The sequence below is a fragment of the Bombina bombina genome, chromosome 3, assembly GCF_027579735.1.
Source record: "Bombina bombina isolate aBomBom1 chromosome 3, aBomBom1.pri, whole genome shotgun sequence".
Lineage (NCBI taxonomy): Eukaryota > Metazoa > Chordata > Amphibia > Anura > Bombinatoridae > Bombina > Bombina bombina.
In genome coordinates this window covers 1,221,134,035-1,221,151,122 of record NC_069501.1, presented here as the reverse complement: position 1 = coordinate 1,221,151,122, position 17,088 = coordinate 1,221,134,035, and the positions used below count along the sequence as shown (strand labels likewise).

Below are 17,088 nucleotides of genomic sequence, written 5' to 3'. Positions count from 1 at the left end.
TTGATATTAATGAGATTTTTGGGTTCATTGAGAACATGGTTGTTGTTCAATAATAAAATTAATCCTCAAAAATACAACTTACCTAATAATTCTGCACTCCCTGTATATAGAGGCATGAAAGCCGTTGGCATGCTGGTGCTGTGCAGTCTCAGTGTACTGCTGTAATGCAAAGTGTATTTAAAGGGACAGTCTACACCAGTATTTTTGTTTTCAAAGATAGATAATCCCTTTATTACCCATTCCCCAGTTTTGCATAACCATCCCAGTTATATTAATATATGTTTTACCTCTAATTACCTTTATATCTAAGCCTCTGCAGACTGCCCCTTATCTCAGTGCTTTTGACAGACATGCAGTTTAGCCAATCAGTGCAGACTCCTAAATAACTCCATGGGAGGGAACACAATGTTATCTATATGACACGCATGAACTAGTACTGTCTAACTGTGAAAAACTTTAAAAATGCTCTGAGCTAAGAGGCGGTTTTCAACTGTTTAGAAATCGGTTTGAGCCTACCTAGGTTTAGCTTTTAAAAAATACCACCAATGGAACAAATCAAATTTAATGATAAAAGTCAATTGGAAAGTTGTTTAAAATGTCATGCCCTATCTGAATCATGAAAGTTTAATTTTGACTAGACTGTCCCTTTAAGCCCTTTTTGACTTTACATCAGCTCCATGGGCGTGAGCCTGATACGCAGGTGCTGATTAGTAGGTATGCTCCGTATATGGAATACATGTACCAATCCGGATCCAGGGTTGGTTCAAGGATTGACACTGAGCAAGTGCACAGAGTACTGATCTCATTGTTGATTAATATTTATTAGTAGCAGCTGCTGCCAGTTAATATGTCCCTTTTAGTGAATGGTTAGTGTGTAAAATGTTGCTTTGCATCTATTTGTAAGTGTGCAAGGAGCATCTACATAGCCGTATGTGCAAAGCAATCATTGAGTGCCTAGTCTGAGCCCAAGGGAAAGCTGGTTGACTTCTAGAAATGAACAAGCTGAAACTGTGTGAGTATACCAATGGGAGTCATCTATATTCACCCTTAAATTGTGCATAGGTAAAGGGCCATTATAGTAAAAAAAAAAAAAGTGCTCTAATTTGTTAGAACATGTAATTTTAAGACTAGCAACCCTGCACCTCTCTGTGCTTAAGCCTTGCAAAGGGTGCTATTATTGCCACAGTTACTGGGGGTAAAGGGGCAATTTGCTTCAGGATAAAGAGCCTATGTGCATATAAGATGTGGGTCTAATTGCTGCTGCAGTTCCATTTGCCAGATTTTATCTTCAGTCTTTCCGTTTTTATATAACACATCAGTGGAATGGAGACAACAAGGTTCTGTTGGCCACAAGACAGTTGCTAATATTGTGTCCCTTGTTCAGGGACAATCTTTTTTTGGGCCAATATATGTGTAGTGATCACCACAAACACGGGCCTGCAAGGTTGCGGTGCAGTCTGGGACTCTCTGAGAGTGCAAGGTGTTTGATCTCCTCAGGAAGCAAGGTTACCAGTAAACATTCTGAATCTTCACACAATCTTCGGAGCTCTCCTGTAAGTTTTTTTTTTTCTTCAGTTCCAATCAGGCAATATCATAGCAGTGGCTTACATCAATCACCACGTTTTGAAGAAAATATTATCAGTTGGCAGAATGTTACTGTTACAGGTACTCCACTATCCCACTCCAAGGTGTGAACAATTGGAAGGCAGAGTTTCTCTTGCCAGTTTCTCAACCCAGGGGAGTGGTCTCTTAACCAGTAGGTTTTCAACCAGACAGATGTTTGGGCTTGCCAGCGATAGATCTCATCTGAATTACAAGATGCCCCAATATCTTTCCAGGTCTTGGGATCCTCATGCAGATCTAATGGATGCCCTAGTGGCTCCCTGGTCATTTACCCTGATTTAAATAATTCCTCTGATTCTGGCTATCACCCTTGATAGCAACACAAACGAGAACAAACCTCAGCAATTCTGAATGCTCCGGTGTAGCCTTACTCAATTTTTAGATCTAATGCATATGTCCTGGTGGCCCCCTTGGCAGCTTCCTCTGAGAGAGAATACTCTTTCTCATGGGCTTTTCTTCCATCAGTATTTCAGAACTCTGAATTTAATGGCCTGGTGATTGAACGTGCTGTCTCTGCCATACTACACACTCACAGAGGCTGAGAAACGCGTTGTGAAAATAAAGTAATATCTTATTGTTCTTAATTCTTGTATTATCCTTAAATATACCATTTTAATGAAATAAGCAAATTTTTCTGAAAACTGGCTGCTGTGGGTCCGGAGTGAGTCAGCTGTGCAACTCAGAGGATCCAGCATATACATAGACACCATTGGTTTGGTGGTCTCCTACACGAGTACTCATCCAAAGGGTAATTTGGTATTGGGGTTTCACTATTCCACAGTATAAGCTATGTGGTGCCCCAATTGTGTTTCTTCTAGATGCCTACTCTTTGAAACTACAGGTGCGCAGTCATCGTTTTAGTATCCCAGTCCTGAGCTCTATAGGAGGGTTTGTGTTGTATGACAGGCAGGACCTGTTTTTGCACATTCCTTCTTGGCTATCACTTTTGCACACTTGCCTAATTTCTTTTCGATTTTGTTTCAGGATAGTTTTTTTTGTTTAGAGCTCTTGGTTGTTGTAGAAACTCCTTTTTAGGAGGACGTTTCATCATATGGGATATTAGATACTGATGACTTTGGTTGTCGTGTTTTCTGGAGAATTCCTGTGGTCTCAGTTCGAGGTGATGTTTCCCTCGATATTTCGGGACAGATTTAAGCCATGGAGCTTATACTACTTTTTTTGTTTTTTGGATTATTCTAAGTCTTCTGGCATAAGCTGGAACTTCTGAATTTTCTGTTTAGTTCTTGAGTTGCTCTGGCAGATATGTTGGTTTAGTCTACTCATTCTTTCTACTCCAGAGAAGGAGTTATTTCTAGCTATTCTGGCCTAGGCAGAGGGGCCCATCTATTCTAGATGACAGGAAGGACCTGGTTTAGGTTCTATCTTTGATGGGAGTTTGATTCTGGATCATATCGGTCCCAGGGGTCCTAGAGGCCGGATCTAGGCTTCTCATCCTGCTTTTCCGGGCAGTTTTTCTTCCCTTGTTTTTGTTTTGCTGCAGAGAGAGAGGGAAGCTTTTTGATGACTTTTGATCATTGTCCCGGTACCTATCGCAGTGTGAGAATATTTCATCCACTGTTTCATGGTCAAAAAAGGGAGGGGTCTCCCGTCCTTTTGGGTTTTAGGGTACTGACGCAGAGTTTTATGTCTCCATTTTGGGGGAGAATATAAGGTTCTCTCTACCTTTTTGTTAGAGAAACTCTGCGGGATCGCTATTGTGAAGGATATCTTTCCTTTTTCATTCCTTTTGGGTGAAATCTGGTTCTTATGGACTGTCTCTTCAAGTAAACTTCGTTTCTGATCCAAGGTTTTTTTTGGGGGGATCTGGGGTTTAATTTGGCAGGATCCTGATTCCAGTTTTATCAGTAGCTCCCTGGTCTTGACGATTCTGGTTTACCTACCATCATTTGTTAGAAGACTTTTAGGGATCTGTCTTCTTCGATCCTCAGAGATGGATCTAGACCAGAGTTCTCTGGTATAGGCGCCAGGGTGGATCCCTGGATGCAAAATTGGTCTTTACAGGTAGGAAGATTTTTCTTAGATCTTGTGAAGTTAGTTTACCTCATCGGTTGTGCCCTCCAGTTTCCATTCAGGCCATCGCTGGCTCTGTGGTTGAGGGTGTTGCCTTTTGTCCTAGGGCCCTTCTTGGTTTGAATCTGTCTTAGCAGACTTACCTGGAATACCGGTTGGGAGAATTGCTCTCCAGTGTTTTGTCCAGATTTCCCTGTCCTAAGGGACATTTCTTTGAGCTCTCCCGGGGCGGTTTTGACTTAGTCGCTAGCCTGTCAGTGTGGGGAGAGCGTGTCCTATGGGGGACTGGATTCAGGAGATTCTCCCGATTTATTCTTATGGTTTCTCAGGCAATCATTTTGCTCTGAGGGTTTGGTCTTCTGGGTTTGTCCCAGTGTATAGATCTAGTCAGCCTTTTTTTCTCTCAGTGGCTTAGATCTTTTTCTGAGAAAGAGAGATTCCCCTGCGTAGAGGGTAGTATCTCGAGTTTGGTGGTGGGCAGAGGGCCACTACTGCTTGTTGTCAGCAATCCACTCTGAGTGTGATTTTCAGGGATGGAGGCTCCCTACAATCTTTTCCTTGATCCGGGGATAAGGTCTCTACCCGAATGGTTTCGGATCTTTGTATCAGAAGGGGGACGCCGATCGAGAATCTCAGGATGTCCATACCCATCCCAGGTTACCCATTAATGGGTTGTGGTTCAGGAATCCTCAGGCAGAGCTAATGAATTCTTAGCGGTGCTTTGGAGGTCCAATACAACCTTTTTCTTTTGCAAGATGTACCAAGTCCACGGATTCATCCTAACTTGTGGGATATTGTCCTTCCTGACAGGAAGTAGCAAAGATAGCACTACAGCAGAGCTGTCTATATAGCTCCCCCCTTAACTGCACCCCCCAGTCATTCTCTTTGCTGGCTCTAAGTAGGAAGGGTAAAGAGAAGAGGTGTTAAACTGTTAGTTTTTATTTTATCTTCAATAAAGAGTTTATTATTTTTAAATGGTACCGGTGTTGTACTATTTACTCTCAGGCAGGACATAGATGAAGATTTCTGCCTGGAGGATGATGATCTTAGCATTTGTAACTAAGGTCCACTGCTGTTCCCACAGAAGCTGAGGAGTACAGGAAAACTTCAGTGTGAGGAACGGTTCTTGCTATACAGGAATGAGGTATGTTCAGTCATTTTTCTGCAGAGACTGTGTTAAATGGACAGTCAACACCAGAATTGTTGTTGTTTAAAAAGATAGATAATCCCTTTATTACCCATTCCCCAGTTTTGCAAAACCAACACTGTTATATTAATACACTTCTGTGACTAACTTGTATCTAAGCATCTTCTGACCGCCCCTAATCACATGACTTTTAGTTATTATCTATTGACTTGCATTTTAGCCAACTAGTGCAGTGTCTGACGGGCGTGATCACAATGCTATCTATATGGCCTACAAGAGCTAGCTCTCCCCTGCTGTGAAAAGTAAATAAAATAGAGGCGGCCTTCAAGGGCTTATAAATTATCATATGTGCCTTTCTAGGTTTGCTTTCAACTAGAATACCAAGAGAACAAAGCAAAATTGTTGATAAAAGTAAATTGGAAAGTTGTTTAAAATGACATGCCCTATTTGAAAAATGAAAGTGTTTTTTTGGACTTGACTGTCCCTTTAACTCAGAAAGGCTGACAGTATCCCCTTTAGGGGAAGGATAAGCAGTAATCCTAGGGTTAAGAGGTTTTACTAGCTTGCATAAAGGGCTTATTTTGTTTATTTTTTTGGGGCACTCAGTTTGTATGAGAGATTGGAAGACAAACGTTTGGGTGTTCTGGGAGTAACGTTCTTTATTGAGGGACATTTGCATTATATTGGGGTTATTATAACCCACATGGCTTTCAGGCAAGGTTTTTTTGGATTTGGGTAGGCCCCAGCCACATCGAGTGTGGTGGGCGGAGCCTATTTTCGCGCCTCTGTTGCGCATTTAGTTTTACTAGCAAGCAACTTCTCCTGAGGTCCTGATATTCATCCTGAGGGCCTAATCGAAGCTTTAACATAATTTTATCGTTCCCTGAGGGCAGGTGGGGCCACAGCAGAGCTGTGGCAAGGTGCTAATAGGGGTTTTAACCGGTTGTAGACATTTTTTAATCCGGTTTTGTTAATTGGGGGTGTATTGCTTATTTACTTGGGGTGCAATCCTCCTAAAGCTTAGTAGGTACACTGTTAAAATTTCAGAAAAATTGAAGCTATTTTAACCTGTTTTGCAGTTTGTGTATGCCTTTTTTTCTCTTATAGGCACAGTACCATTTTTGAAAATTGTGTTTTTTTCATTAAATAAAGTGTTTTCCAAGCTTGCTTGTCTCATTACTAGCCTGTTCAACATGTCTGACATTGAGGAAACTCATTGCTCAATTTGTTTAGAAGCCATTGTGGAACCCCCTCTTAAAATGTGTCCCACTTGTACTGATATGTCTATAACTTGCAGACAGCATATTTTGAGTTTGGCAATGGATGATTCTCAGACAGAAGGAAATCAGGTTTTGCCATCTAGTTCTCCCCAAGTGTCACAATCAGTAACGCCCGCACAAGCGACGCCAAGTACTTCTAGTGCGTCTAATTCTTTCACCTTGCAAAATATGGCCTCAGTTATGAATACTACCCTTACAGAGATTTTATCTAAACTGCCAGGGTTGCAAGGGAAGCGCAGTAGCTCTGGGTTAAGAACACATGCTGAGCCTTCTGACGCTTTAGTTGCCGTATCCGATACTCCCTCACAATGTTCTGAGGTAGGGATGAGGGATTTGCTATCTGAGGGAGAGATTTCTGATACAGGAATGTTACTCCCTCAGACAGATTCAGATATGACGGCATTTAAATTTAAGCTAGAACACCTCCATTTATTGCTCAGGGAGGTTTTAGCGACTCTGGATGATTGTGACCCTATTGTAGTTCCAGAAAAATTGTGTAAAATGGACAAATATTTAGAGGTTCCTGTCTACACTGTTTTTCCGGTCCCTAAGAGGATTTCGGACATTGTTACTAAGGAGTGGGATAGACCAGGTATTCCGTTCGCTCCCCCTCCTGTTTTTAAGAAAATGTTTCCCATATCTGACACCATGAGGGACTCATGGCAGACGGTCCCTAAGGTGGAGGGAGCTATTTCTACTCTGGCTAAGCGCACAACTATACCTATTGAAGACAGTTGTGCTTTCATTGATCCTATGGATAAAAAATTAGAGGGTCTCCGAAAGAAAATTTTTGTTCATCAAGGTTTTCTTCTTCAACCTATTGCGTGCATTGTTCCTGTAACAACTGCAGCTGCCTTTTAGTTTTAGGCTCTAGAAGAGGCTCTTCAGGTGGAGACCCCACTAGATGATATTCTGGACAGAATTAAGGCTCTTAAGCTAGCTAATTCTTTTATTACAGATGCCGCTTTTCATCTCGCTAAGTTAGCGGCAAATAATTCAGGTTTTTCCATTTTAGCGCGTAGAGCGTTATGGCTTAAGTCCTGGTCGGCTGATGTGTCCTCTAAATCCAAGCTTTTGACCATCCCTTTCAAGGGTAAGACCCTATTCTGGCCTGCACTGAAATAAATCATTTCAGACATCACTGGAGGGAAGGGTCATTCCCTTCCCCAAGATAAGTCAAATAAGACAAGGACCAAACAAAATAATTTTCGTTCCTTTCGAAACTTCAAGGGTGGTCCCGCTTCTTCTTCCCCTGCTGCGGAACATTCAGGACTCCTGGGCCGTAGAAATTGTAACCCAGGGGTACCTTTTTAGATTTCAAAGATTCTCCTCCAAGGGGGAGATTCCATCTTTCTCAATTGTCTGTAAACCAGACAAAAAGAGAGGCGTTCTTACGCTGTGTAGAAGACCTTTTTACCATGGGAGTGATCTGCCCAGTTCCGAAAGCAGAACAGGGACAAGGTTTCTACTCCAATCTGTTTGTGGTTCCCAAAAAAGAGGGAACCTTCAGACCAATTCTAGATCTCAAGATCCTAAACCAATTCCTAAGAGTTCCATCCTTGAAGATGGAGACCATTCGGACTATTTTACCAATGATCCAGGAGGGTCAGTATATGACCACTGTGGATTTAAAGGATGCGTATCTACACATTCCTATCCACAAAGATCATCACCAGTTCCTCAGGTTTGCCTTTCTGGACAGGCATTACCAGTTTGTGGCTTTTCCCTTCGGGTTGGCCACGGCGCCAAGAATCTTCACAAAAGTGCTAGGATCCCTGCTGGCGGTCCTAAGGTCGCGGGGCATTGCATTGGCGCCTTATCTAGACGACATCCTAATTCAAGCGTCGACTTTCCAACTAGCCAAGTCTCACACGGACTTAGTGTTGGCCTTTCTAAGATCTCATGGGTGGAAGGTGAACGTGAAAGAGTTCTCTTATTCCTCTCACAAGAGTTCCATTCCTGGGAACTTTGATAGATTCGGTGGACAAGAACATTTTTCTGACGGAGGTCAGGAAATCAAAGATTTTAACCACCTGCCGAGCTCTTCATTCCATTCCTCGGCCGTCAGTGGCTCAGTGTATGGAGGTAATCGGACTTATGGTAACGGCAATGGACATCGCTCGATCGATCGCTTGCATCTCAGACCACTGCAACTATGCATGCTCAAACAGTGGAATTGGGATTATGCAGATTTATCTCCTCAGATAAATCTGGATCAAGAGACCAGAGACTCTCTTCTTTGGTGGTTGTCACAGGATCACCTGTCCAGGGGAATGTGTTTCCGCAGGCCAGTGTGAGTCATAGTGACGACGGACGCCAGCCTACTGGGCTGGGGTGCAGTCTGGAATTCCCTGAAAGCACAGGGTTTGTGGACTCAGGAGGAGGCCCTCCTACCGATAAATATTCTGGAATTAAGAGCGATATTCAATGCTCTTCAGGCGTGGCCTCAGCTGGCTTGCGTCCGGATTCATCAGGTTTCAGTCGGACAACATCACGACTGTAGCTTATATCAATCATCAGGGGGGAACAAGGAGTTCCTTGGCGATGATAGAAGTTTCCAGGATAATCCGATGGGCAGAGACTCATTCTTGCCATCTATCAGCGATCTATATCCCAGGGGTAGAGAACTGGGAGGCAGATTTTCTAAGTCGTCAGACTTTTCATCCGTGGGAGTGGGAGCTCCATCCGGAGGTGTTTGCTCAACTGGTTCAGCTATGGGGCACACCAGAATTGGATCTGATGGCGTCTCGTCAGAACGCCAAACTTCCTTGTTACGGATCCAGGTCCAGGGATCCTCAGGCAGTACTGATAGATGCTCTAGCAGTACCCTGGTCGTTCAACCTGGCTTATGTGTTTCCACCATTTCCTCTCCTTCCCCGTTTGATTGCAAGAATCAAACATGAGAGAGCTTCGGTGATTTTGATAGCACCTGCGTGGCCACGCAGGACTTGGTATGCAGACCTAGTGGACATGTCATCTCTACCACCATGGACTCTGCCACTGCAACGGGACCTTCTGATTCAAGGTCCGTTCAAGCATCCAAATCTAATTTCTCTGCAACTGACTGCTTGGAGATTGAACGCTTGATTTTATCAAAGCGGGGTTTCTCTGAGTCGGTCATAGATACCTTGATTCAGGCTCGAAAGCCTGTCACCAGGAAGATCTATCATAAGATATGGCGTAAATCTCTTTTTTTGGTGCGAATCCAAGGGCTACTCATGGAGTAAGATCAGGATTCCTAGGATTTTGTCCTTTCTCCAAGAAGGATTGGAGAAGGGGCTATCAGCTAGTTCCTTAAAGGGACAGATATCTGCTTTATCAATTCTACTGCATAAGCGTCTGGCAGATATTCCAGACGTTCTGTCGTTCTGTCAGGCTTTAGTTAGAATCAAGCCTGTGTTTAAACCTGTTGCTCCGCCATGGAGTTTAAATTTAGTTCTTAATGTTCTTCAGGGGGTTCCGTTTGAACCCATGCATTCCATAGATATTAAGCTTCTATCTTGGAAAGTTCTGTTTCTAGTTGCTATTTCTTCAGCTCGAAGAGGTTCTGAGCTATCTGCTTTACAATGCGACTCGCCTTATCTTGTTTTCCATGCTGATAAGGTGGTTTTGCGTACCAAACCTGGGTTCCTCCCTAAGGTTATTTCTAACAGGAATATCAATCAGGAAATTGTTGTTCCTTCCCTGTGTCCTAATCCTTCTTCCAAGAAGGAACGTCTGTTGCACAACTTGGACGTGGTTCGTGCCTTGAAGTTTTATTTGCAGGCAACCAAAGATTTTCGCCAATCTTCTTCTTTGTTTGTTGTCTATGCTGGAAAGCATAGAGGTCAAAAGGCTACGGCTACCTCTCTTTCCTTTTGGCTGAAAAGCATCATCCGTTTGGCTTATGAGACTGCTGGACAGCAGCCTCCTGAAAGAATTACAGCTCACTCCACTAGAGCGGTGGCTTCCACATGGGCTTTTAAAAATGATGCTTCTGTTGAACAGATTTGTAAGGCTGCGACTTCGTCTTCGCTTTATACCTTTTCCAAATTTTACAAATTTGATAATTTTGCTTCTTCAGAGGCTATTTTTGGGGGAGAGGTTTTGCAGGCAGTGGTGCCTTCCGTTTTAGGTTCCTGTCTTGTCCCTCCCTTCATCCGTGTCCTAAAGCTTTGGTATTGGTATCCCACAAGTTAGGATGAATCCGTGGACTCGGTACATCTTGCAAAAGAAAACAAAATTTATGCTTACCTGATAAATTTCTTTCTTTTGCGATGTACCGAGTCCACGGCCCGCCCTGTCTATTCAAGACAGATAGTATTTTTTATGTAAACTTCAGTCACCTCTGCACCTTGTAGTTTCTCCTTTTCTTCCTTGGCCTTCGGTCGAATGACTGGGGGGTGGAGTTAAGGGGGGAGCTATATAGACAGTACTGCTGTGGTGCTCTCTTTGCTACTTCCTGTCAGGAAGGACAATATCCCACAAGTTAGGATGAATCCGTGGACTCGGTACATCGCAAAAGAAAGAAATTTATCAAGTAAGCATAAATTTAGTTTTTTTCTTCGGCTGCCATATCACCTTTTTTCGCTTAGTCTTAGCCGAGAGAGAGTTGTTGTTTTTTTTTGAGAGTTTACGGTCCTCTCCTTCAGTGCGTAGCTGGTTCCTCGTCATCTATCGTGGGTGTGGAGGACCCCCCTTTTGTCGGGAAGTGCATGATTCGTCCTGGCAATCTGACTTGCCAGGGTTCCCTTTTTTTCCTCCAGGATGATCTGGAGAAGGGCCTTCCTAGCTAGTTACTTGTTGGGATAGTTTCTGGGCCCTGTGTTTTTTTTTCTGCCCTAGAGGCTCAGTGAGCTTCCGGGTGTTTCAGTTTTTTTTTGTTAGCGCTCTGACTGCGTTCAGGCCAGTGAGTCTATCTGATGCTCCTTCTTGGAGCTTAGTTCTTATTTTTAGAGGTTGCCAGGGGGTAGTCTTTGAAGTTTATCTTCAATGATTTACTCAGTCTGTAGAGATTGCTTCTACGTGCCTTAGTCTCTGTGTTGCAACCTTGCAACACATACTCCCTTATAGGGGTTTCCTCTCTAATAAGGCTGTTCTACGAGCCTAGTTAGTTTTTTTTCCTATGGTTGTGTCTATTTGTGACTTCAATCGAGAGATTGTGGTTTTTTTCTTTTTTTATATGTCCTATTCCTTCTCTAGAAGGAAAAGGGTTTTACCTTTTTTATGATAAAGTAATTTTTATTATTTTGTTGCAAGTGCATAATAACAAAAAGAAATATAAAGCAAGAAATTAACAGTACTAGGAAACAGAAATCCTGGTTTTCCAAAATTACATTGTGAATAAAGCGGTACAAATTACGTGTCATTGAGTCATACAGTCTCTATATCATAACCTATGAGGCCACTTTTACAAACAGGACTCCATGGCACCCAACATCTGCAAAACAATAGTCAATACAGTAAGGAATTTTCTCTTGTAGCTGGAGTTAAAGTAACTTTATATACAGTTGTGATGCTTTAAGGTTCGCATAGGTTACATACTACCAGGATAAGAAATAATAAATTAAGAAGATAGTGAAGAGGGAGAAGAGTTAAGAAGAGCGAAGAGAGAGAGAGAGAAGTGTGGTATAGATGAAGGGGTATCTCCTGACCATTCTACTCCGCTTTATTCGGGAGTTTGTTATATGTGGGATTAGTATGTCTCCTATTAATCTGAATTTTATCTGTCGTGTTTGGGGATTTTGAAGTTCAAATATTGGGACAGTCCAAGTGGGGGGCTCTAGTGGACTAGACTAGTGTGTTAGGACACATTGTGTAATATCCAGTAGTACCATACTTTCTGGAAGGTTTCTTGAGTATCTAGAAGAAATGCTGCCTGCTCTGACATGTTATAATAGAATTTAATTTTTAGTTTGATTTCTTCCCAGGACGGGGCGCACTCCCTCCAGTGGCGGGCTATACATATCCTCGCGGCTGTGCACGATGAAGGGATTCTGGCCTTTTTGTTTCCCCTTATAAAACCAATTAAGTGCTTTTGTAGGTCGTCTAAGTCTGGACCTGGTATTCTAATTGGCAGGGTGCGGAATAGATATAAGATCCTTGGTAATATCATCATTTTGACTGCCGACAGTCTACCAAACCATGTAAATCTTAATTTACTCCATTTATTTAGATCTTGTTTAATAGATTTATACATAGGGGGATAGTTTGCCTTGTATAATGTCGATGAGCATGAGGTTAGATTTATCCCTAAGTATCTAAGGAAGTTTTTAGCCCATTTAAATTCAAAATTGGCCTCAATCAGTTTTTTGGTATGGTCCGGGAGATGTATAGATAATGCTTCGCATTTCTCTAGGTTAATTTTATAGCCTGATATTAAGGAAAAGGAGTTGAGGGTTTGGTAGAGGTTCGGAAGGGTTATTAATGGTCTTGATAGGGAAAGTAGGACATCGTCCGCGAAGAGTGTGAGTTTATATTCCTTTTGTTTAATTTTAATGCCAGTTATATCAGGGGATCTTCTAATATGTTGGGCCAGGGGTTTGATGCAGAGCGCGAACAGTAACGGGAATAAAGGGCAGCCCTGACGGGTCCCATTGAGGACGGCAAATCTTTCAGATTGGTGGCCCATGGCTCTCACGCTTGCTGAGGGAGAGGAATATATACTTTGAATTGCTCTCATAAATTCTCCAGATATACCTATTTTGGTTAATACTGCCTGCATGTATGTCCAGTCAACTCTGTCAAACGCCTTCTCTGCGTCCAATGAAAGGAGCAGAGAAGGCGTTTTTGTCTCGTGCATGTAGTCAATCAGGGAAACCATTCTCCTGACATTATCAGGAGCTTCCCTGTTTTGAATAAAACCGACCTGGTCTGGGTGGATCAGTTTGGGGAGTAAGGGCTTAAGACGATTAGCCAGAATCTTAGTGAAGATTTTTAAATCCTGATTTATTAAAGAAATTGGTCTATAGTTCTGACACCATGTCCTGTCTTTGCCTGGTTTCGGGAGTACTATGATTTTAGCGTCTAATAATTCAGGGGGGATCATATGGCCTTTTAATATGGAGTTGCAAAATTGAACTACATGTTTTGTGAGGGATGGTTTGAAATGTTTGTAATATTCCCCTGGGAAACCGTCAGGGCCCGCCGCCTTGCCTGGCTTTAAGTCCTTAAGAACCCCTAGGACCTCTCTGTCTGTAATGTCGGCATTTAAAGAGTCTAGTTCTTGATTACTAATCTTGGGTAGGGCTGCCTCATCTAGAAAAGCGTCAAGGGATTTCTGTGTCATTTCTGTTTTGGTTACCTTCCGACCGTCATATAAAGAGCCGTAATAGGCTGCGAATGAGTCGACTATATCTTTGGGGTTTGACGTTAGGACCCCCTGAGGGTTATAGAGGGAGGGGATGGACATGTCTCTAGTTCTGTTCCTAATTTTGTGGGCCATAAATTTGTCTGGTTTGTTGGCATATAGAAAATATTTAGATTGAAGTCTGAGCCCTGCTCTGGATGATTGGTCGGAAAGCAATTTGTCCAGTGCTTGTCGTTTGTCTTGTAAAGATTTATAAAGACTTGGTGAGCCAGAAAGTTTGTGACGCTTCTCTAGCTTAGCTATATCTCTTTGAAGTGAGTCAAAAAAAGTTTTGGCTTTACGTTTGGCATGTGACTTCATTTGGATTAACAACCCTCGTATAACTGATTTGTGAGCTGCCCATACCTGTATGGGGTTATCTACAGTGTTTGTGTTTAGAGTCCAGTATTCTTCCATGTGTTTGAGAATCTTCTCCTTATGAGTTGGATATTTTAGTGTTAAAGGATCGAAAGACCAACTTTTTGTGTTATTGTGTGGGAGAATCCCTTTCAACTTTAGTAAGATTATGGAGTGATCAGACCACACACATGGATGGATAGAGGAAGACACTAGATTAGCTACAAGAATCTGACTTGAAAAAATGTAGTCTAAGCGGAAGTATTTGCGATGCGCTGTGGAATAGAATGTGTGGTCTGCCGTGATGCCATATAGGGCCTTCCATGTGTCTAGTAGGTTGTGCCCTGCCATAGTCTGAAAGATTGAAAGAGCCTTTTTATTTTGTCTGTGTTGTGCAGTCGAAAGAGGTGTGTTTAAAATTTGGGACTGTGTGTATAGAGAGACATTGAAATCCCCTGCTAAGAAAATTCTGGCTGTATTCCAGCTAGTGAGGAGGTATGATAGATTGTTGAAAAACTGCTCTTGGTGTTCATTTGGGGCGTATACATTACAAAAGACCAGTTCAACTTCGTTGATAGTACCTCTGATGATGAGGTATCTACCCTCCCTGTCTGCGATGGATTCAGTGAGGTGGAAGTTTAGGGAGGAGTGTAGGAGTATGGACACCCCCCTTTTTTTCTGGTTAAGCGTTGAGTGGTAATGTAAAGGGAATTGTCTCTCCCAATGTTTCGGGATCTGGGAGGACATGAAATGAGTCTCTTGCATGAATATGACTGTGGCCCCTAGGAGTTTATATTGTGACATAGCCTTCCTTCTTTTGATGTCTGAGTTAAGGCCTCTCACATTATGTGAGACTAATGTGATATTGGTGCTAGCCATCTAGGTGTTGAATAGGTGCCTTGATGTCATTATGTATTAGTGTATTTGTGATTACCTGACCCCTCGTATTGGATCTATCCGAGTTTGATGAGTCCGAGATTCCCACTTGGATTTCAGCCCAACTTCTATATGATAGGAACATTTGTGGTCTTTTGGTGAGTAATGGTGAGGAGAAGAAAAGAGAGGTGAGGGAGGAGATGTTCTGATAGAAAAAGAGGAGAAGAAAACATAACAGGTTAATCAAGTTGTACATCACATTATCAACCCATGTGGTTAAACCTGTAATAAATAATAAAAAAAATATTTCTCGACTAAACATGTAAAATTAAACTTTTTCTAGGGGGGCTTTCAGGAGCCGGGGAGATGCTGCCTACTTACCCTCTTAGTGCTTAAGGCAAATATGATAAGAGGGGTCTTTCTAGCAAAACAGTGCTAATAATGTAAACTTAGTCGCCAACCTTTCTATCTTCAAGTCTATGGGCTACAAATAACTAAGATGGAGAATAACCCCTACTTTCTTAACTAAACCCTAATCTAACAAGAAACAGAACTATATTCTAAGATTCTAACATTGCTGCTGAAAAACTGTAACAGGCTTTGGTTTTAAAGTTCGTGAGGTGAGTCACCCTGTCTCACTGCCCAAGTATTTGTGAGCTGGACAGAGAGGAAGTTAGTGCAACCGGGTCTAGGTGAAACCCATCAAGTGTTCTTAGGTTTTTTCGTAGGGATCCTTGCCCACTGTGATCTCTGTGACTTCATGGGTATCCTCTGTGGTTTCGGTGTCTCAGTGGATGATGAGGGTCCTGAAGTAGGGGGTATTTCTAGACCTAGAGCATCACAAATATCTTGGATCCCCTCTGCATCTCTGATTGTCAACAATTTATTGTCTTTTGAAATGTGAAGGGCAAAAGGGTATCCCCATCTGTACTGGATCTGGTGCTTTCTTAAGAGGGTTGTGAGAGGTCTTAAGGCTCCCCTTCTTTGTAGTGTTCTGTTGCTGAGATCCTGGAAGAAGTGCACCACGTTACCTCTAAATTTGAAGGTGGGTTGTTGTTTTACCTTTTTTAAGGGAATCAGGTCTGATGTTTTTTCAGGCTACATAAGATTTGACAGTTTTCTTTGTTGAATAATTGTATCTGGGAAGTGCAAGGGTCTGAAGGCATTGTCGACTTCCTTATTTTTAGTTGAGGAGTGTCTTTCGCTTGACATAGACAGCGGAACACTAGCCTTCACAGAGGTTTATAACTCATTTCGAGAGCAGCGACGACTTCTTGGGTCTCTGACATGAGATCTCTGTGTTTCTGATGGTTGGGCGGCTGCTTGGTCCTCCTTGCATTCCTTTTCTAAAGAGTTTTTTGTTCTTTTTCTTTTTACTTCTGTTGAAGCAGCCTTCGGGAGTTTTTTTGCAGGCTGTGGCACCCTCAGATGGGGGCCACCTCTCTTTTTACCCCCCCCCCCCCGTTAGCATTCAGTGTCCTCTCTAGCTTGGGTATAATTTCCCACAAGTAATGAATGCAGCTGTGGACTCTCCCGTATTAAGAAGGAAAACATAAATTATGCTTACCAGATAAATTCCTTTCCTTTTGTACATGGAGAGTCCACAGCTCCCGCCCGTGTTCTCAGATGGGCGGCCCTAAATTTTATCTTTTTCTTCTGGCACCTTTTGCACCCTGATATTTCTCCTACTGTTCCTTGTTCCCTTGGCAGAATGACTGGGGGATGAGGGAAGTAGGGGAGGTATTTTAAGCATTTGGCTGGGGTGTCTTTGCCGCCTCATGGTGGCCAGGTTCAGTATTTCCCACAAGTAATGAATGCAGCTGTGGACTCTCCCTTTACGGAAGGAAAGTAAATTATCTGGTCAAATATATGCAGAGGCAGAATTCACTATTATTTGTCAGCTCTACTCTATATCTTGGTGTTTCTTATAAAGATGTTGTTATACATATTTGTATATACTTTAAATATATAAAAGTCAATATATTCAAATAGACGTTTTCACTGAACTTTTATTGGATTGAGAGAGATTGTTGCTTTATAACATTTTTTTTTCCATTTCCCCCCAGCTGTAGGGTTGGGTTCTTGGTGCTTTCACATGACACTCCAGTATGAGATGCAGGTAAGCATAAATACAGACATTTAGAAAAAAAAATATTTTTGCCCTTGTTTTTGGTTCATATGTATGTGTGTGTGTGTATATATAAATATAAATATGAATATATATATATATATATATATATATATATATATATATATATATATATATATATATATATATATATATATATATATATATATATATATATAATATGTGTGTTTTTTTTAACGCGCCCGTCGTCAGTTGCACACTCAGCCTAAAGAATGTTGGCTGCACGCGCAGCCAAAAGAATTCACCTGCTGCATCCAGGTGGATTCCGAAAAATGGCAGGGTGGTGAAAGAATCCACC

General features: G+C 42.1%; 1 protein-coding gene across 1 annotated transcript in view; it reads left to right on the top strand.

Annotated features, from left to right (window-relative positions):
- Nucleotides 1-17,088, top strand: part of ACER3 (alkaline ceramidase 3) — a 166,541-nt gene that overhangs the window by 72,608 nt on the left and 76,845 nt on the right. Inside the window, exon 3 of the mRNA XM_053708691.1 lies at nucleotides 16,708-16,760. Coding sequence (XP_053564666.1) covers nucleotides 16,708-16,760 — 53 coding nt within the window. The remainder of the gene's footprint in view (nucleotides 1-16,707; nucleotides 16,761-17,088) is intronic.